Source organism: Oncorhynchus clarkii, chromosome 15, assembly GCF_045791955.1.
Source record: "Oncorhynchus clarkii lewisi isolate Uvic-CL-2024 chromosome 15, UVic_Ocla_1.0, whole genome shotgun sequence".
In the NCBI taxonomy this organism is placed as follows: Eukaryota; Metazoa; Chordata; class Actinopteri; order Salmoniformes; family Salmonidae; genus Oncorhynchus; species Oncorhynchus clarkii.
In genome coordinates, this window is record NC_092161.1 from 19,595,782 (window position 1) to 19,621,529 (window position 25,748).

The 25,748-nt window shown below is 42.6% G+C and overlaps 1 protein-coding gene across 1 annotated transcript; it reads right to left on the reverse strand.

Moving 5' to 3' along the window:
• Positions 1–2,109: 2,109 nt before the first annotated feature.
• Positions 2,110–18,295, reverse strand: LOC139366729 (tomoregulin-1-like). The gene is made up of 10 exons (XM_071104419.1): positions 17,606–18,295; positions 13,189–13,298; positions 12,656–12,785; positions 12,471–12,497; positions 12,185–12,281; positions 11,029–11,177; positions 4,227–4,283; positions 3,863–3,983; positions 3,574–3,735; positions 2,110–3,237 (listed from the first exon to the last, which is right to left on the reverse strand). The coding sequence occupies exons 1-10, from the start codon at positions 17,757–17,759 to the stop codon at positions 3,153–3,155; spliced, it is 1,092 nt and encodes a 363-aa protein (XP_070960520.1). The 5' UTR covers positions 17,760–18,295; the 3' UTR covers positions 2,110–3,152.
• Between the last annotated feature and the right edge of the window lie 7,453 nt (positions 18,296–25,748).

The window sequence follows — 25,748 nt, forward strand, 5'->3', positions numbered from 1 at the left end:
AACAGCTCTATAAATATTATTTTGTTGTGCCCCGACTCTCTAGTCAACTTCTTGAGTGTAGGGGGCAGGATTTTCATTTTTGGCTAAAAAACGTACCCATTTGAAACTGCCTATTTCTCAGGCCAAGAAACTATAATATGCATATAATTGTCAGATTAGGATAGGAAACACTCTAAAGTTTCCAAAACTGTCAAAATATTGTCTGTGAGTATAACAGAACTGATATTGCAGGCGAAAACCTGAGGAAAATCAAACCAGGAAGTGCTGCCCGAAGATCATCAAAGGTAAGCGATTTAATCTATTGCTTTTCTGACTTTCGTGACCAATCTACTTGGCTGCTAGTGTTTGTAATATTTTGTCAACTGAGAGAGATGTTCTTACATAAATGCTTGTTATGCTTTCCCCGAAAAGCTGTATTGAAATCTGACACGCCAGGTGGATTAACAACAAGCTAAGCTGTGTTTTGCTATATTGCACTTGTGATTTCATGAAAATTAAATATTTTTTGTAATTTAATTTGAATTTGGCGCGCTGCAATTCAGCGGGTGGGGATGAAAATGATCCCTCTAAAGGGATGGGTGCGTCAAGAAGTGAATTACATTTACATGATTAGCTCAATCAGGTAATATTAATTACGGAGAAAGGATTTTATAGAATAGCATGTCATATCACTTCATCCGGCATAGCCAAAGACACGACAGAAGTTTAGAACTCTTACATTTATAATACTAGAGAAAACATTCCCCAGGTTAATGTTCACACAAATGCCTCAATAATTACTAGGGTCAAATTTGTTTCCGTTCTTAAAGATTGGGGTTATGAGTCCTTGATTCCAGATGTCAGGGAAATAACCTACACTCAGGATTAAATTAAACTGTTTTAATATAACCAATTGAAATTTTCCACTAGTACATTTTTTTGAGCGTATAATTTGGGATGACATCAGGTCTGCATGCTTTTTTAAATTTGAGGGCATTTACTCCACACACAGAGATGCGTGATCACGCTCTCCGTAGCCGATGTGAGTAAGACCTTTAAACAGGTCAACATTCACAAGGCAGCAGGGCCAGACGGATGACCAGGACGTGTACTCCAAGCGTGCGCTGACCAACTGGCAAGTGTCTTCACTGACAATTTCAATAATAATGTAATACCTACAGTACATGTTTTAAGCAGACCACCATAGTCCCTGTGCCATACTGACCTGTAGCACTCACGTTTGTAGCCACTTCTGTAGCCATGAAGTGCTTTGAAAGCCTGGTCATGGCTCACATCAACACCATTATCCCAGAAACCCTAGACCCACTCCAATTTGCATACCGCCCCGACAGATCCACAGATGAAGCAATCTCTATTTCACTCCACACTGCCCTTTCCCACCTGGACAAAAGAAAGACCTATGTGAGATTGCTATTCATTGACTATAACTCAGCATTCAACACCATTAGTGCCCTCAAAGCTAAGGACCTTGGGATGAAATACCTCCCTCTGCAACTGGATCATGGACTTCCTGACGGGCTGCCACCAGGTGGTAAGGGTGGTAACAACACATCTGCCACGCCGATCCTCAACACGGGGGACCCTCAGGGGTGTATGCTCAGTCCCCTCCTGCACTCCCTGTTTTAATAAATTATTTGGTGACGTGAATATATTTAGTATAGTTTTATCTAAAAAGGATAACTTGAAAATGTTTCACTATTTCGGAAACTGAGTTAGGAAGGACGTCTGTATCTTTGTAGTGACTGGGTGTATTGATACACCATCCAAAGTGGAATTAATAACTCCACCATGCTCAAAGGGATATTCAATGTCTGCCTTTTTCTACCCATCTACCAATAGGTGCCCTTCTTTGTGAGGCATTAGAAAACCTCCCTGGTCTTTGTGGTTGCATTTATGTATGAAATGTACAACTCAACTGAGGGACCTTACAGATAATTGTATGTGTGGCGTACAGAGATGAGAGGTAGTCATTCAAAAATCATATTAAACACTATTATTGCACAAAGAATCAGTCCATGCAACTTATTATTTGACATGTTAAACACATTACTCCTGAATTTATTTAGGCTTGCCATAACAAAGGGGTTGAATACTTATTGACTCAAGACATTTCAGTTTTTAATTTTTAATGAATTTGTAAAAATGTCTAAAAACATAATCCCACTTTGACATTACTGGGATATTGTGTGTCGGCCCGTGACAAATAATCTCAATTTGAATCCATTTTAAATTCAGGATGTAACACAACAAAATGTGCAACAAGTCAAGGGATGTGAGTACTTTCTGATAGGCACTGTACATGCAGTTTTATAACTAGGGCTCAGAGTCTTTCCCAACCATGTGACTTGTCCACATTCCAAATGTTATAGATTTTTTGATTTAACAAAGTAAATCAAGAACTGCATTAAAATCAGTGCATTTATTTTTTCAATAACATCATATGAATACGCCTTTTCTTCCATAACAATTTTAACATTGTGATAAATTATTTTCTGAAAATGATTTAGGCTCCGTCATTGATCTAGTCATAATAATATGAAGGCAACACGAGTGTTTGAAACACAGATAATTTAATATTACTAAAACTACATCACTAAACACATTCACAGCTCATGCTATATGCAACTATTTCATTAGCAATAATACAAACAACATTAGAACATAAAATGTTTACAAAAATGATATATAAAAACATTTAAATTAGTACCTAGTCAAAAAAATTGTTCCATCCCCGGAATGGTATATTGAAAAGTAACCAAAACAAACTGTACACATCAGCTTTTACCTCCTTTATAGAAAACTGCATTTGGTATATAGTTGTATTTCATTAAAAAAAAAAAAAGGTACTGAGAGAGGGTCAGAGACGCTGATAAATAGCATAAGTCCAGACCCTAGGTATCCAAGGTTTGTGTGCCTAAAGATACCAATACCACCTTGCAAACAATGGACGATCAGAGGAGAATGGCTGTCCGTTTTCTGCCCGTAGGAAAAAATCAATAATGCAGCAGTCTGAAAAATGTCCAGAAGGGAGAGAAAACTAAGGCCCCATTAGAGAAAATAAATACATAAACATCCATTCAAAATAAAGGAGACAAAACAACAGATATCAAAAAATGTGATCCATATGGTGCAAAAATGCACACAAAAAACTGCTACATCATCCTGGATGAAGTCCCAGAGGGAAAGTGTCCAAGGTGTTGCTGTTGTCTTCGTCCCCTCTGGGTTTTGGGACACCTCCTATTCAACAAAAGACAATGGAATAACATCAAACTCTCAGTTTTGACTGCCTCACAAAACACATTACTCAGCACTTTAGCAACGAGTTTGAAAAATATTAAATCAATTACGAATGTAAAAATGTGTATTGCTAAGTATACACCTTTTACAGAGTAACCACCTTTTGTCAAATGACACACATTGTCACATTTGGAATAGAATCTTCCATAAGACTTGCTAATTTATGCTACTGTATGTTGTTTACAAAACACGGCTTATAAAATGCAGAATATTTAAATCTGCTTATCAGAAATGTGCTAATAAGATCAGATAGGTCACTTTGGAGAGCACACCCACCTTGTGAAACACATGACAACAGCGACAATGATGGCGATCTGTACGGCTCCGATGACGGCTGCTATGAGAACGTAGTGGAGTTTCTGTCCACTGGGCACCACGTACAGGATGTTGAAGTCTTGGATTTCATCACACTGCTGGCCAGTGTAGCCCGAGTCACACCTGGGGAGACAACAAAACCGCTAGCACTTCATTTCATGACACAATAATTATCTATGAATTAGGTCAAAAAGAGATGAAACATAGCATACGCAGGTATGTAAGTCAAAAGGACACCATGTTATCTTACCGGCAGGTGGGGATGCTATACTTAATTTCACATTGGCCGTGTTCACAGAAGTTGGCGTAGTCCTTTGTGCAGAGGGTGGGGATCCCTCCATAAGCTCTGTCCTCCCCTGTGTCTACCGTGTCTTTAAAGGTATACAGAAAATCACTAATATCAATATGGATGATATAAATATTAAAGAGCGAGCTAGGCCTGGTCCTCAGTTGCAATTCAAATATAACTGACATGACAGAGCAGAAATATGCTTTGCAGATATGTAAAAGTACAACAGTATTATTTCCATATAGACAACATGAACCATGGACTGAGGTAAATCAACGACCATAACAACATCATAACAGAGTGTGGTAAAAGGGAGCAGACATACCAAAAAGATCCGTCTTGCTGTTGCTACCATCGTCTTCGTTTTTCTTCTTCCCTTTTTCTGAAAAAACAAAAACAAATATTTTTGAGTGCATGACAGAAATGTCCCAATATTGAAAATGGGTTAAAAAAAACACATTTCTGAGCGAGCCTTCCTTTCAAAGCTATAGACAGAAGCAAATCTGAAAGAATTGATAAGACTAGAGGTTGCTTAAAAATAGTTTTTCAACTGTAAGAAGTTGAAAATAAATCATATTGGAGGGACTCAGGGAAATAGTGTTCAAGCTCCATGTTCTAAGAGAGCCCTAATCACAAGGATTATACGATTATCAGAGAGCCCTAATCACAAGGATTATATGATTATCTGAGAGTGGACCATGGCTTGATTATCAGAGAGCGCACCATGGCTTGATTATCAGAGAGCGCACCATGGCTTGATTATCAGAGAGCGCACCATGGCTTGATTATCAGAGAGCGAACCATGGCTTGATTATCAGAGAGCGCACCATGGCTTGATTATCAGAGAGCGCACCATGGCTTGATTATCAGAGAGCGCACCATGGCTTGATTATCAGAGAGCGCACCATGGCTTGATTATCAGAGAGCGCACCATGGCTTGATTATCAGAGAGCGCACCATGGCTTGATAGTCAGTCAGAGAGCGCACCATGGCTTGATTATTAGAGAGCACACCATGGCTTGATTATCAGAGAGCGCACCATGGCTTGATTATCAGAGAGCGAACCATGGCTTGATTATCAGAGAGCGCACCATGGCTTGATTATCAGAGAGCGCACCATGGTTTGATTATCAGAGAGCGCACCATGGTTTGATTATCAGAGAGCGCACCATGGCTTGATTATCAGAGAGCGCACCATGGCTTGATTATCAGAGAGCGCACCATGGTTTGATTATCAGAGAGCACACCATGGCTTGATTATCAGAGAGCGCACAATGGCTTGATTATCAGAGAGCACACCATGGCTTGATTATCAGAGAGCGCACCATGGCTTGATTATCAGAGAGCGCACAATGGCTTGATTATCAGAGAGCGCACAATGGCTTGATTATCAGAGAGCGCACCATGGCTTGATTATCAGAGAGTGCACCATGGCTTGATAGTCAGTCAGAGAGCGCACCATGGCTTGATTATCAGAGGGTGCAGCATGGCTTGATTATCAGAGAGCGCAGCATGGTTTGATTATCAGAGAGCACACCATGGCATGATTATCAGAGAGCACACCATGGCATGATTATCAGAGAGCACACCATGGCATGATTATCAGAGAGCGCAGCTTGGCTTGATTATCAGAGAGCGCCCCATGGCTTGATTATCAGAGAGCGCCCCATGGCTTGATTATCAGAGAGCGCACCATGGCTTGATTATCAGAGAGCGCACCATGGCTTGATTATCAGAGAGCGCACCATGGCTTGATTATCAGAGAGCGCACCATGGCTTGATTATCAGAGAGCACACCATGGCTTGATTATCAGAGAGCGCACCATGGCTTGATTATCAGAGAGCACACCATGGCTTGATTATCAGAGAGCGCACCAAGGCTTGATTATCAGAGAGCGCACCATGGCTTGATTATCAGAGAGCGCACCATGGCTTGATTATCAGAGAGCGCACCATGACTTGATTAACAGAGAGCGCACCATGGCTTGATAGTCAGTCAGAGAGCGCACCATGGCTTGATTATCAGAGAGCGCACCATGGCTTGATTATCAGAGAGCGCACCATGGCTTGATTATCAGAGAGCGCACCATGGCTTGATTATCAGAGAGCGCACCATGGCTTGATTATCAGAGAGCGCACCATGGCTTGATTATCAGAGAGCGCACCATGGTTTGATTATCAGAGAGCGCACCATGGTTTGATTATCAGAGAGCGCACCATGGTTTGATTATCAGAGAGCACACCATGGCTTGATAGTCAGTCAGAGAGCGCACCATGGCTTGATTATCAGAGAGCGCACCATGGCTTGATTATCAGAGAGCGAACCATGGCTTGATTATCAGAGAGCGCACCATGGCTTGATTATCAGAGAGCACACCATGGCTTGATTATCAGAGAGCGCACCATGGCTTGATTATCAGAGAGCACACCATGGCTTGATTATCAGAGAGCGCACCAAGGCTTGATTATCAGAGAGCGCACCATGGCTTGATTATCAGAGAGCACACCATGGCTTGATTATCAGAGAGCGCACCATGGCTTGATTATCAGAGAGCGCACCATGACTTGATTAACAGAGAGCGCACCATGGCTTGATAGTCAGTCAGAGAGCGCACCATGGCTTGATTATCAGAGAGCGCACCATGGCTTGATTATCAGAGAGCGCACCATGGCTTGATTATCAGAGAGCGCACCATGGCTTGATTATCAGAGAGCGCACCATGGCTTGATTATCAGAGAGCGCACCATGGTTTGATTATCAGAGAGCGCACCATGGTTTGATTATCAGAGAGCGCACCATGGCTTGATTATCAGAGAGCGCACCATGGCTTGACTATCAGAGAGCGCACCATGGCTTGATAGTCAGTCAGAGAGCGCACCATGGCTTGATAGTCAGTCAGAGAGCGCACCATGGCTTGATTATCAGAGAGCGCACCATGGCTTGATTATCAGAGAGTGCACCATGGTTTGATTATCAGAGAGCGCACCATGGCTTGATTATCAGAGAGCACACCATGGCTTGATTATCAGAGAGCGCACCATGGCTTGATTATCAGAGAGTGCACCATGGCTTGATTATCAGAGAGCGAACCATGGCTTGATTATCAGAGAGCGCACAATGGCTTGATTATCAGAGAGCACACCATGGCTTGATTATCAGAGAGCGCACCATGGCTTGATTATCAGAGAGCGCACCATGGCTTGATTATCAGAGAGCGCACCAAGGCTTGATTATCAGAGAGCGCACCATGGTTTGATTATCAGAGAGCGCACCATGGTTTGATTATCAGAGAGCACACCATGGCTTGATAGTCAGTCAGAGAGCGCACCATGGCTTGATTATCAGAGAGCGCACCATGGCTTGATTATCAGAGAGCGAACCATGGCTTGATTATCAGAGAGCGCACCATGGCTTGATTATCAGAGAGCACACCATGGCTTGATTATCAGAGAGCGCACCATGGCTTGATTATCAGAGAGCACACCATGGCTTGATTATCAGAGAGCGCACCAAGGCTTGATTATCAGAGAGCGCACCATGGCTTGATTATCAGAGAGCACACCATGGCTTGATTATCAGAGAGCGCACCATGGCTTGATTATCAGAGAGCGCACCATGACTTGATTAACAGAGAGCGCACCATGGCTTGATAGTCAGTCAGAGAGCGCACCATGGCTTGATTATCAGAGAGCGCACCATGGCTTGATTATCAGAGAGCGCACCATGGCTTGATTATCAGAGAGCGCACCATGGCTTGATTATCAGAGAGCGCACCATGGCTTGATTATCAGAGAGCACACCATGGTTTGATTATCAGAGAGCGCACCATGGTTTGATTATCAGAGAGCGCACCATGGCTTGATTATCAGAGAGCGCACCATGGCTTGACTATCAGAGAGCGCACCATGGCTTGATAGTCAGTCAGAGAGCGCACCATGGCTTGATAGTCAGTCAGAGAGCGCACCATGGCTTGATTATCAGAGAGCGCACCATGGCTTGATTATCAGAGAGTGCACCATGGTTTGATTATCAGAGAGCGCACCATGGCTTGATTATCAGAGAGCACACCATGGCTTGATTATCAGAGAGCGCACCATGGCTTGATTATCAGAGAGTGCACCATGGCTTGATTATCAGAGAGCGAACCATGGCTTGATTATCAGAGAGCGCACAATGGCTTGATTATCAGAGAGCACACCATGGCTTGATTATCAGAGAGCGCACCATGGCTTGATTATCAGAGAGCGCACCATGGCTTGATTATCAGAGAGCGCACCAAGGCTTGATTATCAGAGAGCGCACCATGGCTTGATTATCAGAGAGCACACCATGGCTTGATTATCAGAGAGCACACCATGGCTTGATAGTCAGTCAGAGAGCGCACCATGGCTTGATTATCAGAGAGCGCACCATGGCTTGATTATCAGAGAGCGCACCATGGCTTGATTATCAGAGAGCACACCATGGCTTGATTATCAGAGAGCGCACCGTGGCTTGATTAACAGAGAGCGCACCGTGGCTTGATAGTCAGTCAGAGAGCGCACCATGGCTTGATTATCAGAGAGCGCACCATGGCTTGATTATCAGAGAGCGCACCATGGCTTGATTATCAGAGAGCGCACCATGACTTGATTATCAGAGAGAGCAGCATGGCTTGAGTTTTAGAGAGCACCATGGCTTGATTATCAGAGAGCGCAGCATGGCTTGATTAACAGAGAGCGCACCATGGCTTGATAGTCAGTCAGAGAGCGCACCATGGCTTGATTATCAGAGAGCGCACCATGGCTTGATTATCAGAGAGCGGACCATGGCTTGATTATCAGAGAGCGCTCCATGGCTTGATTATCAGAGAGCGCACCATGACTTGATTATCAGAGAGCGCACCATGGCTTGATTATCAGAGAGCGCTCCATGGCTTGATTATCAGAGAGCGCACCATGACTTGATTATCAGAGAGAGCAGCATGGCTTGATTATTAGAGAGCACCATGGCTTGATTATCAGAGAGCGCAGCATGGCTTGATTATCAGAGAGCGAACAATGGCTTGATTATCAGAGAGCGCAGCATGGCTTGATTATCAGAGAGCGCAGCTTGGCTTGATTAACAGAGAGCGCATCATGGCTTGATTATCTGAGAGCGCACTATGGCTTGATAGTCAGTCAGAGAGCGCACCATGGCTTGATTATCAGAGAGCGCACCATGGCTTGATTATCAGAGAGCGCAGCATGGCTTGATTATCAGAGAGCGCACCATGGCTTGATAGTCAGTCAGAGAGCGCACCATGGCTTGATTATCAGAGAGCGCACCATGGCTTGATTATCAGAGAGCGCACCATGGCTTGATTATCAGAGAGCGCACCATGACTTGATTAACAGAGAGCGCACCATGACTTGATTAACAGAGATCGCTACATGGCTTGATAGTCAGTCAGAGAGCGCACCATGGCTTGATTAAGGACGGACTATAAATACTAAGTATGCCGTAATATAGTTAATATCCCAAGTAAAAATAGCAGTTAACTAGCATTCTGACATGGCCTCATTAAAATCCATTTGATTAATCAACAAACCAGTTGAATGTTAGATATATGAAGTAGATTTTGTACAAGATACCTACCATTTTTTATTACAAACTAATAACCGATGGTGCTGTTTAGGATGCACATTTCTGATATATAACAATAAGATGACCATAGATACAATGTGAGAGGTATGGCGGGTTTCTATTTGGGCCAGTCGAAGTATGAGGCTGTTGGTAACATTACTCTGGCAGACAGTTATTGTAATGCGTGCATGCCTTTGCAATGCTCATTTGCATTACCAAATGAAATAAATGACAGATAAGTGGCGAGTGACTGGGTTTAACTTGAGGGCAATTTGGCCTGTTGAGATGTAGGGTGACACACAGGCATGCTTCACTACAGTTAATGGCCCTCCTGCAAGAATTGGCCAACTGCACCATCAGCAGAAATGCCTCCAAACTGATTTAAGAGATAGACACGTACATAGGGTCACATGACAAATGTTGTTAAGAAACATCTCAGGACATGCAGAACAATTACTCTCTGAGAACAAATGTAATATCACTATGGTAACAAATAATATCACCATGGTGATTTAGCAGACGCTCTTATCCAGAGCGACTGACAATAGTAATGTGAAATGATAGGAATCCCATTGTAGGAATATTGGAACATCCATAACTAGTTCTCAGATTTCCAGGTTGGGATGTATTCTATTGCATTTTGAATAAGGTATGCAAGTTCATGTAATATTTAGGGTCAATGTATGCTCTGTGAAACAAAAAATAGATAGATTATTTATGTAAATAGATATTTTAGCCCTACACTTTAGAACTAGATTGTGAGACGTTTTTAAAAACAGGGCCATATTTGGGGTAGTAAATCCTCGCCCTCAAATGGAGAATGACATTTTTTAAACGGCTTTAAACAGATGTTCTGGTAAGAAACATCTTTGTAGTTATCTGAACAGCTGGTTGCCCGATGCCCCTTGGTCATAATAATGTGGCCCAAATCCTAATTGTGTGCATCCAGATTGAGGTCATGTCTGCATTTGAAAGAAGAATCTTCAGTCTTTTGATGCGCTGAAGAAAGACGTATGTCGGGACAAACCTAATAGTCTCAGTCATCACCACACAGCACACGGCATTGTCATAGTGGGGATCAATCAACCAATTGGGGTGGGCATCATAAACATCAGAGTTTGACAGGAACTAGCCATCATATAGGTCACTGGCAGTATAAAATGATAAAGATTTAGAGGAAAGTCAAGACTGGTGGGTGGGACGCTTATATAAACACAGCACATATCAGGAATATCAGGACTGGCACCAGGAACCCATGCACGGGAGAATATCTAGGACATTGTATTCAACTATTAAGTAGGATGTCGCATTACAGCAGGATCCCCTCATCTCTACACCAAAAATCTCAGTCAAATATTAAATTGTGATTTATTTTCCTTCCTTGAGATTGTGAATAATAAATCAAATCCTTCGAAAACCACAATCCATTGTTTTTTTTCCCACAATGCAGTGTAAATACAGTACATGGGGCATAAAATGACATGTTTCTAAATTACGTTTTAATGTTAGAACATGGCATTACCTGGACAACTCCCTAGATGCTTCACGTCAATCTTCACCTGCTTCAAGCACGAAGCCTCTCTTACGTGACAGGGGGTAATGTAAGATTTTCCGTCTGTTCCACACACCGGGTTGTCATTATGGCCACTGCAGTCAATGTTGCACATGCACCTGGGTGTCGAAGAAAACATTTATATAAACATCTGTTTCATGAACACTGTATTAACACTGCGTTCACTAAAAGAGCTAAACATACATCATCAATCAATTTGAATCTAATGTGACAACCCAGGACCCCAGTATATGGCGAAAATAAGCAAAGATATCTATGAGGTACTAGTGGTCACTAGTCGTCTTCCAGATGAAGATGAGACCTCCTTTCAGAGACAGAGCACAACAGCTGATGAAGACGAGTCCTTTCAGAAACTACTGAGAGCACAATAGCTGATGAAGACGAGTCCTCAGAGACTACTGAGAGCACAATAGCTGATGAAGACGAGCTCTCCTTTCAGAAACTACTGAGAGCACAATAGCTGATGAAGACGAGTCCTCAGAGAATACTAAGAGCACAATAGCTGATGAAGACGAGTCCTCCTTTCAGAAACTACTGAGAGCAATACAGCTGATGAAGACGAGTCCTCCTTTCAGAAACTACTGAGAGCAATACAGCTGATGAAGACGAGACCTCCTTTCAGAAACTACTGAGAGCACAATAGCTGATGAAGACGAGTCCTCAGAGACTACTGAGAGCACAACAGCTGATGAAGACGAGTCCTCAGAGACTACTGAGAGCACAACAGCTGATGAAGACGAATCCTCAGAGACTACTGAGAGCACAACAGCTGATGAAAATGAGTCCTCCTTTCAGAAACTACTGAGAGCACAATAGCTGATGAAGACGAGTCTTACTTAGAGACTACTGAGAGCACAATAGCTCATGAAGACGAGTCCTCCATTCAGAAACTACTGAGAGCACAACAGCTCATGAAGATGAGTCCTCCTTTCAAAAACTAGTGAGAGCACAATAGCTGATGAAGAAGAATCCTCAGAGACTGCTGAGAGCACAATAGCTGATGAAGACGAGTCCGCCTTAGACTACTGAGAGCACAATAGCTGATGAAGAGAAGTCCTCCTTAGAGACTACTGAGAGAACAATAGCTGCAGTGGAAAGTACTCACAATATATCCTCAGAGTCCACATCACATTCTGCTCCAAACTTGCAGTTGACACATTTTGTGGGCTTTTTTCCTCTGCCTGTGCCTGATCCTTCATCATCTGTAGAAAAGGAGAGTATTTAAAAAATGTTAGCTGTCAAACAGAGTTAATATTGTTCTATTAGTGGTTGGATCTGCAAAGCTTTTGTTTAAGCAGGCTATGTTTAACCAGCTTTCATTGTAACATTGTAACATGGGTTGTCACGTCAAACGTATTAAAGTGAAGCAAGACCAAGTTACTACACTGTACCTCCGTCGCCAGATCCAGAACTGCCATCTGTGTGTTACAGCATAGAAAATGAGTTAGCTTCAGCTTGGTCTAAAATGACTTATAACAAAATGGCAAGGTGATGAACCCGAGTGATGAAAAATGCGCTCCATAAAGGGGATTCTGTACTCTCCAGTGAAAGTGTGCAGCCTGCGACTAAGACTCACCTGTATAGCAGGCCACGTCAGAGACCTGTGATATGGACTTCTGCTGCTTGCATGCTGCTCTCCTCAAGAAGCACTCGTTCTGATAGGTGTCTCCGTTGGACCCACAAACAGGGATGTACTTCTTAGAGCACTAAGACACAACGGGCAATGAAAGGATGTTACTGAACCATCACAGCCTAGACCAGGGATCATCAAGTAGATTCAGCCATGGGACGATTTGTTTTCTTGAGTGGATAGTCAGGCGGCCAAAACAAAATGCCAAATCATTTGTAGACTGCAAATTTACTGCAAGAAGCCCAAACAGATATAACATCTGACTAACACCTTGTTTACATTTGTATATGATCACATACAGTAAATCTCTATAGTATGTGTGGGAATACTATGGAACAGAGTTCTGAAATTAAGATCAATTGGAGCTGATTTGCTTTGGCAAAGCCATTCCTGCTTGCTTTCTTGCTCATGGCAATGGTAATGACAGTCTTACTTGACAACAGAGAACATGATAGCCTTTATTCCACTGTGTTACTTACATGGAACTGGCAGACACATTTCAGGTCAGCCCCATTCTCTTGACATGTCCCCCCGTAACGACATGTTGCAGCGTCACACACTCTCAGGTCACTTTTCTTCTCAGACAAATCTGGTAAAAACAAGGTGTGAAATACCATTATTTTAGTGCTACATTTGTACAACCACATGAATATCTAGTATAGTCTATATTGTGTACTAGTATTTACGTGACATTGCTTTTCTATCTGGGAAAAACTTTCTAACATGAAGATTAGAGCAAATAGTGTGTGAAAACGTTCAACTCGAAACACAATTCTTTCCCAAACTACAGTCTTTGAGAAAAAACTCCTCTGGTATAGCCTAGCTGGAAACACTCTTCTTTACCTAAAATACAGTTAGCCTTGAATGCAAAATGATATGCTCTGTTTCATCACAAAACAGAGTAAATCAGTCTGGATTCCAGGCTAAAATGCACTATGAACCAAAGCCGTGACAACTTAAGAGTTCACGGCCACTTGAATACATCTTCCAGTAATGACTTTCATCCATCCGACACGCAAAAGCCCATAGCTTCCCCTTTAGCCAGAAATACACTTGAACATCTCTCACTCTCTCACACTGGGCGGAATTTATCAGAGGAAGGAGAAGGACAAATCAATGGAAGAGAGGAGTCAATGTAGCGAAGACCCGGGTCATTAGCAACACGTAGCCATCCACCTCCTTTGCCACAAGACATCAATAGTCATCGCCTCATTTCTTCAATGGTTGGACTAATGAGAGATCCGGTACAGAGAGAGCTTAGCTACGCATCATTTGTACAACTTTATTGAGAGTCAGTGGAATGTGCAATGTACAACAGTCACTGCCCAGCACAACTGGACTGAGAAATGTAGTCACTACTGGTCATTTGGACAAGTTGGTCCTCATTTACACAGTAATGCCTTGGCATTGCATGATCATGGGAAAGCAAAGCCAAGAACCATCAACAGGGACCCAGAAAGATGACTTGAAAAGATTGGAGAAGAGGGTCAAGTCCGATCTGATAATCTTTGGTCAGGAGCTCAAGCACATTATGCGTGAGAGGCATTTCTGATAGGAATGATAGGATTTCAGGTTGTCAAGGTGGGCTTACAAGGCACTTATATTAAAGTATGCCATCACAATATTGTTTGAAAAAGTTCATCATTAGCCTGGTCATAAGTAGGGATAACATCATTGGATTGGATTACATCATCAGGATCAATGAATTTGGTCAAAACAACTCCTCCGTGCTGCAAGTCTTCAATATTAACTTTAACCAAACTGTCAAAAACATTACGGATGAAGTGAACTTAGAGGATTTTATTTCCCCTGCTGACAATCAGTTGTAGTATAATCTGTTTTTCACTAGCTTTGATAACTACAGTAGGTGTGCAAAATGACTGTTGTGCTACTGTGCTAGAACAACTCTAGGTTCATGGACACCCTGAGGGAGAGTGTTTGAATCTCAGGGAGCTCTAATGGAGGAATGAGAAGACCATCCCAGCCTTCCAGGCAGGTTTGACAGCAGCCATTTACATCCTCCTGGGGTCAACAGCATTACCACCAAGCACTCCTATCAACTAGCAGAACATTGGAAAACCCCTGGTCTGCGAGATTTACAGGCAGGGGGAGACATAGGGGGGAGGGAGAGAAGGAGAGGGAATGAGAGAGAAATTAAGACATAAAAGGAGAGGAAGAGTTAAAAGAGGGAGCGAAGGAGAGAGAGAGAGGGAGAGAGAAAAAGAGAGAATAGGAGAGGTGATGGGAATGGAAGAATCCTACCCCACTGAGGTTTGAACTGAAGTTCCCTCCTGCTCTCATCGCCAGTCCCCACGAGGGAAGACATATCTCAACATGCAGTAGGAGCTTTATGTTGTCTTATCCCCACTGTTAGAGAAGGTTTCAGAAGAGGAACTAATCCATTGTCTTGAGACAGGTAAGCACGCCACAGGGACTAATAATAACCCAACCTTTCAACAAATGGGAGGCAAAGTAGTTCCAGGCCAAAGATTATAATCAGCCTCTCCTAACAATCCCCTCCTCTCCGAAATAGATCTGTGTGTTACTCAACCAATGGTCACAGTCTCGATATAAAGGGGCTAGCCCCGATCCTAGTCACCCTGTACTTAAAGGACTATTGACCAAACTGTTCATTTCCTCATTACAGTCACTGTCGCCCTGGGATCCCGAAGCTAGCCCATTAAATACAGGCCATGACCTAAAACTCCTCTGTAATCAATCAATACCACCACTGTATAGGAACACTAGTCTTTAAAACACTGCAGTAGAAGTCATAGTGGGACCAGGGCTTTAATTAAATAAAACCCTAATGAAATAGCATTGATCCTGACCTGCAAAATAGGCGCATTGGTGCAGTAATGTAAGTACGGTAATTCTGTCTGTTTTACCGATGTTTGTTCTTTACAGCAGTGCAGGGTAACAACCACGCTTCCACTGAATTCAACCCAATCAATGCATGCCTTGAGAAACACAATCTGCATTTCTCAGTAACAGTGGGGAAACACCGCACTTCACTGTATTTAAAGGGACAGTTCACTCTCAAATTAAAATGTTGTCCGATATTTTCAGAAGTAGTCTAATGTCAGGTCAAGCTGAATCCACATCCCACATTATCATTTGGGTATCCTAAATCCAGCAACATGCCTCAACCTGGAAACCACGGGAAAGAAAAGCCCCGAATAAAGGCAAGAAATGATACAGTGATTATATTTTCCATTCATTTCTGAAATGAATCTTTATATCCAGAATACTTACGGTTGCTAAGGTCACATCTGCTATGTTGGTTTCCTAAGAGGTTTGGGATCAGCAACCAATTATAGGTTGTTTTTAGGAGCATTGAAGAGCAACCAGGACCATGGAGAAAAGGAATGGCCTGCTTATTGACGGAAGTTAATCAGGCAAGCAGCAAATGTAAACAAATAGCTTGACAAGAGGAAAACAACTGGCTTTATCAGGACAGCTCACTCTTCGTTTTAAATCGGACTGCTTTTAAATAAAAGGGGAAGCCTACTGAATGAACACAATACATAGACCTTCATGACAAACAGTTATTATGGGAACGAGAGGACATCACTCATGGTTTATGGGATTATGGAGAGGGTGGAACTACATCCACAACGGGTTTACGTTTCCATTCATCTTAAATACCATCAAACATAGGCCAATCTGTCAAAGTCACACTGAATGTTGGCTTTGGGTGGAACCCCTTAGGAAACCACATAGCAGATGTGAACTTTTAGCAAGCATATTATATATTCCGGATATAAAGAGTAATATGAATTGACCCTAAATTTAACCCACGATGACACTGTATACCAGTGTTGTAAAGTACTTGAGTAAAACTAAAGTAATACTTAAGTCGTTTGGGGGTGGAGTGGTATTTATAATTTTGATAACTTTTACTTCACTATATTCCTAAAGAAAATAATGTACTTTTTACTCCATACATTTTCCCTAACACCCAAAAGACATTCATTACATTTTGAATGCTAGGCAGTACAGGATAATGTTCAATTTCACGCACTTATGCAGAGAACATCCCCGGTCATCCCTACTGCCTCTGATCTGGCGGACTCACTGAACACACATGCTTCGTTTGTAAATGATGTTGAAGGTTGCCCCTGGCTATCCTTAAATGAAAAAAAACTAAGTGGTGCCGTCCGGTTAACATAAGGAATTTGAAATAATTTATACTTTTACTTTTGATACTTAATTAAGTATATTTTAGCAATTACATTTAATTTTGATACTTACGGATATTTAAAACCAAATACTTTTAGACTTTAACTCAAGTAGTATTTTACTGGGTGACTTTCACTTTTACTTCAGTAATTTTCTATTAAGGTATCTTTACTTTTACTCAATTAGGACAGTTGGGTACTTTTTCTACAACTGGTGTATATAAACAAAAGTCATTACTCCTAACCAGGAAACTGAGAAATTACTGTTTCCATTTAATAATGAAACCCAAACAAAAACAGCAGGACAATCCAGGGTGGGGTTCAAATATGGAAATTTTCCCTGCATGCACCTCACCAACAAGAGGGGACAGATCGAGCCACCCCCCAATAAACATACGCCTATGAAATCACATTTCCCAAATGTATACATATATTTTTAAACATGCATTGACTCAAAGTGATTCCTCTTATGAAGCAGTGACACTGCCAGCCTTACGTCTGTCTAATCCAGACCAATTGAGCATGATGTGCTTTGTCTGCTGGTCAAGGAGATTGCCCAATTACCGACCAGCGTTCATTCAGCAAGGACGATCAACACCTCAGGAGCGCCTGTGTTGCAAAAACACAGGATGTGTGTCTGATAAACACAAATTATTCCCATAGAAGTGCTTGCTTTGGAAAAGTTAATTGATAAAGAAAATGTATTGATACTCACCCAAGCAGTCCTTGCCTTTTCCTGAGATACATTTGCTGCTCTCAGGGTAAGAGGCTTGTGCTCCAGGCAGTGTAAAGACGGCCAAAAGGAAGAGGAGAGAGAAAAAACGGCCTGCTGAGGGTCCGTGAGATGAGAGGGGATATCCTATGGACATGATGCTTACAATGCTGTGTAGAGTGGACACCGTCTTTTCTCCAAATCACAACATATGCCTTTTTTCATTCAAATGGCAGAAATACATCAACGAATCCACCAGATGTGAATTGGTAGACGGAGAACAAAACGCGTTGTTGTTGGCAAACTGTTTCACCCACGGCTAAAAAAAGGTTTCATCTCCTTTGCAGAACGGGGATTATCTCCCAGCATAGCCATATAAAAAAACTGCATTATATCGGACTTTAGCTCACAAATTGCACAAACGAAATGTTGGCTTTGCCGTCGTATGGGATAGGGTGTGCGATAATGAGCTGTTTTGACTGTCGCATTTACCTTTGACGCGTCTGCCTCTATTTTATCCCAGCGGCAAACAGCTGGTTTAAAATGTCCCTCCGAGAATCTCTCTGCATCCTTCCACAACACAATCCCACAAAGGCGAAAATAAATGATTTTGTTGTAGCAATTTACCCAGACAATGTCTTGAGTGAGATTTTGTGAATCACCATCAACAAAGGACTTCAGTGACGCTTGGGTATCACATGACGCGAGACCACCCCCAATCATTGAAGCACGCTTTGCGTTGGAGCGGCAAGATCACACCATAAAATGTGTGGGGAGGGGATTCCGGTTGTAGCCTAGTGGGATACGTTATAAAGCGACATTTGCTAAAACTGTACAAAGGCTACAGCCTAAGCCTACTAACTTTTTTTCGTAATCAAGTAGTAAGACAATTACATTAATTAAAGTATAAAAAATGCAAGCCTTATGTGCTCTTTCACATATATAAAAATAAGAGGGATATGCCTATCTGGCAGATAGAAAATAGAGATTGACAGTTTACCAATCCATGTTAAATAGATTATTCCCAGGTTATTTACCAACTAGTATAAATTACAATTTCACAAATTGTGAATCATGACATTTCTAAATAATAATTATGTTCAAAACACTCAAACTGATTGTTCTGGCACTGTCAGTAGCAATTGACATCATGAGTAGCCTAACTAGAGGCTTATTACATGGTTTATTACCCGCTTATACATATTGGGAAGGGTTCGCAAGCAAGCATTTCACGGTAAAATATTTGGTACAATACATTTTGAATTGATTACATGGCTTACATTTTACATGACTTATTACATGGCTCATATTGCGTCTCTATGGTTCTCTCAGTCCTTGCACTGCAGTGGCGCAGCATGCCATGTGGTGTTGGAGACCACAACATCAGTGGCATTATTGATCCTGATAACACAACCACTCTTTCCATTTCATGTTTGGGCGGCTGTTCAAAAGACACATTGATGAGTATTACCACATATAACAATGCAATCACAGGCAAGCCTTTGCCAGACACCTGAGGTTTCAGGATCACCGAAGAGATCACCAAAGATAAATCAGGACTAGTTTGACTAAAAGATGGATTCCTTTTTTCTGAGTGACATGTGCCTTGCGGGGCTGTTTTCCCAAACTGAGTCAACTCACAACTGCATCAATGAATTTGAGCATCTAGGACTGGTGCAATTTAAAGATGTGAGTGAAACAATCACATTTCCAGTCAAATCAGTGGAAATGTGGTACACTGTGTTAACTGTATCTACCACGTTTTTATTTTTCTCATGAATTTGTTGAAATATTCATTTAATTAATATTTTTTTCATATTCAATGAATCAAATTAAAATCTTTTTGTAACGGTCACCCCAGTTTAAATAGGTGTTAAACTGAGCACAATATGGCATGAAGGTTACATCCATTTATATGCACACCAGTCTATAACATATTGATTCAACCATGTACTCTGAATGCAATATCACTCTAAAATGTGTATTCGTGTTCAAATGTTATTGTAAGTTGAAATCATACAGTCATTGAAGGAAAGAGCTGAAACTATCCAATGTATAATGCATTGTAATGTCAAGTAACATGCCAAACGTGGATGGTGTCACGACTTCCGCCGAAGTCGGCTCCTCTCCTTGTTCGGCGATCGACGTCACCGGCTTTCTAGCCACCGCCGCTCCATTTTTCATCTTTCCATTTGTTTTGTCTTGTTCCATACACACCTGGTTTTCATTCCCTAATCATACTGAATGTATTTAGTCCTCTGTTCCCCTACTTGTCTTTGTGTGTAATTGTTAGATGGTGTTTTGTCTGGCGCTATACTTTATTATTGTTTCCGTTTTATTTTGACACATTGATTTTTCATGTATGTCATTTGTGGAACGAAATTAAAGTGCGCCTATTTATTTCACTCTGCTCTCCTGCACCTGACTTCGCATCCCTTATACACACCTAACAGAATTACAGCCAGTACCCCGGTTAGAAGAGTCGAGGATTGCGTCCAGGAACATTCGGCAATATTAAATCATCTTGGTGCCATGATGGATCGCGTTGTTCAAACCATGGACCCCTGGGAGAGACAGGAAGTCTCTACAGTGCCTCGACCAGCACAACCGGGGTTGCCTCCACCTGTCCCGTCTGGAGCCTGTCCCAGTGGGATACGTCTCTCCCTTCCCAGGGAATATGATGGGACGGCCGCACAATGCCAGGGATTGCTGTTACAACTGGACCTCTAATTGTCCACTGTGTACCCAGCTCCCTCGGGAAGGGAGAGAGTGGCTGCCCTCCTCGCCTGCCTCAGAGGAAGAGTGCTGGATTGGGCAAACGTCGTGTGGAGAGAAGGAGACACGGCGTTAGACCACTTCGAGGAATTCACTGGTCGCTTCAGGGCCATCTTCGACCATCCGCCCGAAGGTAAAGTGGCGGGAGAAAGGCTCTTCTAATTAAGGCAGGAGGCGAGGAGAGCACAGGAATTCGCACTGGAATTCCGGACCTTGGCCGCCGGAGCAGGCTGGAACGACAATGTCCTCATCGACCACTATTGGTGCAGCCTGCGAGAGGACGTCCGACGTGAGCTGGCCTGCAGGGATACCACCATCTCCTTTGACCACTGGTGGATTTGTCAATCCGGTTGGATAAGCTGCTGGTCACCTGCGGACGTCCAGAGGGGGCTCTGTCAGTGCCAGCTTCCAGCACCCCCACTCCGGTGCCCATGGAGTTGGGAGGGGCTGCGCGTAGGGAGGCTGGAGAAGGGGCCATCACATGCACCATCTGTGGCCGCAGAGGTCACACCGCCGGTCGGTGCAGTGTCGGTCCCTCTGGGAGTGTAAATGGCAGGCAGGGCACTCTGGCGTCACCCCAGGTGAGTTTGCACCACACTCATCCAGAGTCCTCTGTTGACCAACTGTTTATATCTGTTTGTTTCCCTGAGTTTTCCCTACATTTCCAGCTTAAGGCGCTCGTCGATTCAGGCACAGCTGGGAATTTTATCGACAGAGCGTTAGCCATTAGTTTAGGGATCCCCATTTTTCCTGTAGTTAGACCTTTCCCGATACACGCTCTGGATAGTCAACCATTAGAGTCCGGGCTATCAGGGAGGCCACCATCTCCATGGCCATGGTGACACAGGGGGATCATGAGGAGATAATCAGCCTCTTCCTCATTGACTCTCCTGCCTTTCCTGTGGTACTAGGCCTTCCCTGGTTGGCTCATCATAACCCTACCCTAGGTGACTCAATTACCACATCATCGACGGGGGGATTGTGCGATAAATCTCCTGGCAGACGCTGCGCTTCCCAGGAGTCACGTGTATCCCCTGTCGCAAGTGGAGACGGTGACATATGTCTCTGAATCCCTATGTCAGGGGTACATTCAGCCCTCTACTTCACCCGCCTCCTCAAGTTTCTTTTTTGTGAAGAAGAAGGATGGAGGTTTATGTCCGTGCATTGACTATAGAGGTCTCAACCAAATCACGGTGAGGTACAGTTACCAGCTACCTCTTATCGCCAAGGCGATAGAGTCAATGCATGGGGCGCGATTCTTCACGAATCTAGATCTCAGGAGTGCATATAACCTGGTGCGTATCCGGGAGGGAGACGAGTGGAAGACAGCGTTTAGTACCACCACAGGGCATTATGAGTACCTCGTCATGCCGTAGGGGTTGATGAATGCTCCATCAGTTTTCCAATCCTTTGTAGATGAGATTTTGAGGGACCTGCACGGGCAGGGTGTAGTGATGTATATCGATGACATTCTGATATACTCCTCTACACGTGCCGAGCATGTGTCCTTGGTGCGCAGGGTACTTGGACGACTGTTGGAGCATGACTTGTACATCAAGGCTGAGAAATGCCTGTTCGTTCAGCAGGCCGTCTCCTTCCTAGGGTATCGCATTTCCTCATCAGGGGTGGAGATGGAGAGTGACCGCATTGCAGCCGTGCGTAATTGGCCGACTCCCACCACGGTAAAGGAGGTGCAGCGATTTTTAGGGTTTGCCAATTACTACTGGAGATTTATCCGGGGTTTTGACCAGGTTGCTGCTCCCATTAACTCACTGCTGAAGGGGGGTCCTGTAAGGTTGCATTGGTCGGCTGAGGCGGACAGGGCTGGCCCATCCGGGTCCCTCTTTGGCATTCATAGTGGAGGAGGACACGTCCGAGGCTGGGATAGGGGCTGTGCTCTCACAGCACTCGTGTACGCCACCTAAACTCTGCCCCTGTGCTTTCTTCTCGAAGAAGCTTAGCCCAGTGGAGCGTAACTATGAAAAGTGGATCGATGATGGCTAGAAGACCAGCGACGCCGTCCGAAAAGGGAGGAACCAACTTCGGGGGAGGTCGTGACAAGATGAGAACAAATGTCAACATGGGCATTGAAGAACTTCGAATGGTAAATAGTCTGTTGTATAACCCTTTCACGATGTATGTAACTGAGGGATTGAAAATGTTGGGTCCAGACTATTGCTATACTGTCAATCGCTATGTATTTTCACGGTTGCACAGATCACCGGTTTCAGAATGGAAAGTGTACAAGAAGATATCAAATTAATTTACTTTTTTGTTACTTTGTTTCTTCTTTTCCCCTCCCTCCCTCCCTCCCTCCATTTCTTCCACTTCTCCTTGCTTCTATCAGGTCATGAAGAGGACAGAACAGTTCCATGCGACTGCCCTCACTACAGCAGCAGCAGCAGCCAACCTCCCGGAGTGGACCACTAAAGAAGATGAAGACCATCTATTACACACTGAACCTGTGTAACATAGACATCACACAGAAGCTGCTTGTTGCTGAGATTTGGTGTCCAGTGTCTGACTTAAACCTGCTATGATAAAGGGATCAATAAGTACACTGAACTTGATTTAATTTCAAAGCATTCTGGGTGTACACAGACAGATTTAGGGTGCACATCAATGTAGATTTCTTAAAAATGAACTGTGTGCGTGTGCATGTGAATACAAACACATGCACGTGAATACAAACGCATGCATGTGCACGCGTGCACACACAACCTGATATAGCCTTCGAATTCTGTAACACTCCATTCACATAACAGACCGGTAGCTAATTAACACAACTGAAGCAGCAATGGCCGCCAATACTGATGATTGAAATCACTACAACAATAAGACCAGAATTGAACTACAGTTTTATGATGTTTCCAAACGTTATGTTTTTATGTCTCATCTATCCTTTACCAGGTTTAATCCCAAAACAAGTTCTACAAAGAATCTGGGTACAAGTTCACACCACTTTACTTCGACAGGATGCTCAACATGCAGTGATTTCAGACAGAGAAACATGCTATTGCTATTGCTAAAAGTCCGTTCTCATATGCATTTATTGTTTATGTAGATGTGTTTGTGTTAGTCATTGATCACATAAAGTTGAGCTCGATATGTGTATCCTATATGTAATCTATAACTGTTGTCATTGCATAAAAAAAGATGTGCAGGCAAGGTGTATCATTTGCCACAAGATGGCAGCACACAATCCTCAGTCAGTCATGGTTCTATAAGTAAATTCAGCAACAAGAATAACCAAAAGCAGTCAATATAGAGAGATGAAGATGAGCTTCTACTCACTAAAAGATGTGTACAAGTTCTGTAAAAAAAACAACAACATGTAAATAAAAAGTTACATTCAACAAATCTGTGAAATGTCTTGGGATAGAATATGGAAAGATAAGTTATTCTGTTGTGATTGCCTGTAGGGATTCTTCTTGTGCGTGCTTATAAGTGCATTGAAAGTAAAACCCCAAACCAATCAGTGTATTTGTTGTCTTGCAATAGGATTCTTTTTAAGAGTCTAATGCAAAATAAATACTTTCTTGTATTAACTAATTGGTCCTAAGTGGCAAAATATTAAATTAGAGAGAAAAGCTTGATCTGTAGATTTGGGGGACAGATTAGTTATTTGTGGATGTGATACACTCTGTCGCCCTCTCGAGGAAAGAAAAGTGCATCCTTACCTAAACATCGACATTAGAATGTTCCATTGAAGAAACCACCAAGGACTGTATGCTATATCTGCAGAGTTATTTAGGCCAGTTGTTGTTCAAATCTAAAAACTGTCTAAAAAGCATTGTAAAAAAAGAACTCAAAAGGCTCACCTAACTTAATTTGCTTTCAACCGCTTGAGGAAAGGAAAGGGGATTCCCACAGTTACTTTCAAGCATAACAGTTGGTCTAAATGACCATTCAGATTGACAATAACAATTATCAGCAACAAAAAACTGATTGTTGCATGTTTATATTCAGAGCTCAATTCGATAAGGATGGTCACAACCCTCTGAAGACTGACCAAGTGCATTCAGATTTGAAAATGACCACGTCTATAACACAGCTGTGAAACCATACTGGTCACTGTGGGTATCCTGGCGCTAGTCCATCCTTATGTCTGCCACAGTTTATTCTAAGCATTGCAGTATATGTCTCTGTTCCTTTGTCTTTGTAAAAAAAAAGAGGAAGGTTGGGACTTGACTATGATGGTAATCCCGGGGATTGACTGCACATGTGCTTCAGCCATTATTAGACATGGAATAGGTACATTTTTATGTCTTCTTTAATTTCGATGTGACACGATGCATCTTGTGTGCCAATACCTTTTTGTCAACACACAACTCCTCCAAATGACTATAACACACAGCTCAGAAGACTTATTAATGCACAACATTCAAGTGTTGAGGTCAGTTCCATCCACTTACAGATATTCAATTTAATACTAAAATATGTAAAATATGTCTACAACTTTGTTCTGTCTCTATGGCATATGCAATGGCCTGCCAAAAAAAAGGATGACTGGTGGCTTTGCCTAAATCAGTTTGCTTAATTCTGGAGATTTGGTTAAATCATAATTCTTTGCTAGCGAGAAGGGGAGGGCAATCAGTGCTTAAAGTTGGACTGTGCTTTTGCAGTAAATGCAAGTTGCGAGAGGCAGGTGAAAGCAGGTTAATTGAATTGGGCTTTAAAAAAAGTGGATTGAATATGAGAGCAAGTGTGTGGTCACCTCTTTGCCCTCATTCCTTATTCTCCTCTGAGGGCACTTTTCCCACTTGCTGAGCAGAATGTGCTTCATTCATGATCGAATCTCACTGAGGGGTCTCAACATAAATGTTTTATGCACAGGTTTCATTGTGTGTGTGTGTGTGTGTGGGGGGGGGGGGGGGGGGGGGGGGGGGGGGGGGGGGTTGGTTGGTTCTTCTATCTTTGTGGGGAAACAATGAAAATTCTCCCATTCTCCCACATTTTCCACATCCACATGAGAACAAAGACTACTTTAGTTTAGGGGTTAGGATTAGGGTTAGAATTAGAGTTAGGGTTAGAATTAGGGTTAGGGTAAGGGTTTAGTGGGTAGGTTTAGGGTTATGGGTTAGGGTTAAGGTATGGATTACGTTTGGGGTTAGGTTTAGGGGTTAGGGAAAATAAGATTTTAGGTCCACACAAGGATAGAAGAACATAATGCGTGTGTGCATGTGTGTGTGTGCACATAAAGGTTATTAATTATATTATAAAACTGAAATGATAACTAATGATGAAAAAACAATCATTTAATTATTTAGTCAACTGAAATGAAATTATTAACAAACCCATTTGAAAAACGAAAACTATACTGAAACTATTTGACTCCAAAACTAACTAAAATAAAATAAAACAATCACAA

Coding starts and splice junctions, on each gene's coding strand:
- LOC139366729 (XM_071104419.1), bottom strand. CDS start 17,759: ATGTCCATAGGATATCCCCTCTCATCTCACGGACCCTCAGCAGGCCGT. Junction 13,299..17,605: donor AAAAGGCAAGGACTGCTTGG/GTGAGTATCAAT, acceptor TGTTTTTACCAG/ATTTGTCTGAGAAGAAAAGT. Junction 4,284..11,028: donor GCATCTAGGGAGTTGTCCAG/GTAATGCCATGT, acceptor TTGTTTTTTCAG/AAAAAGGGAAGAAGAAAAAC.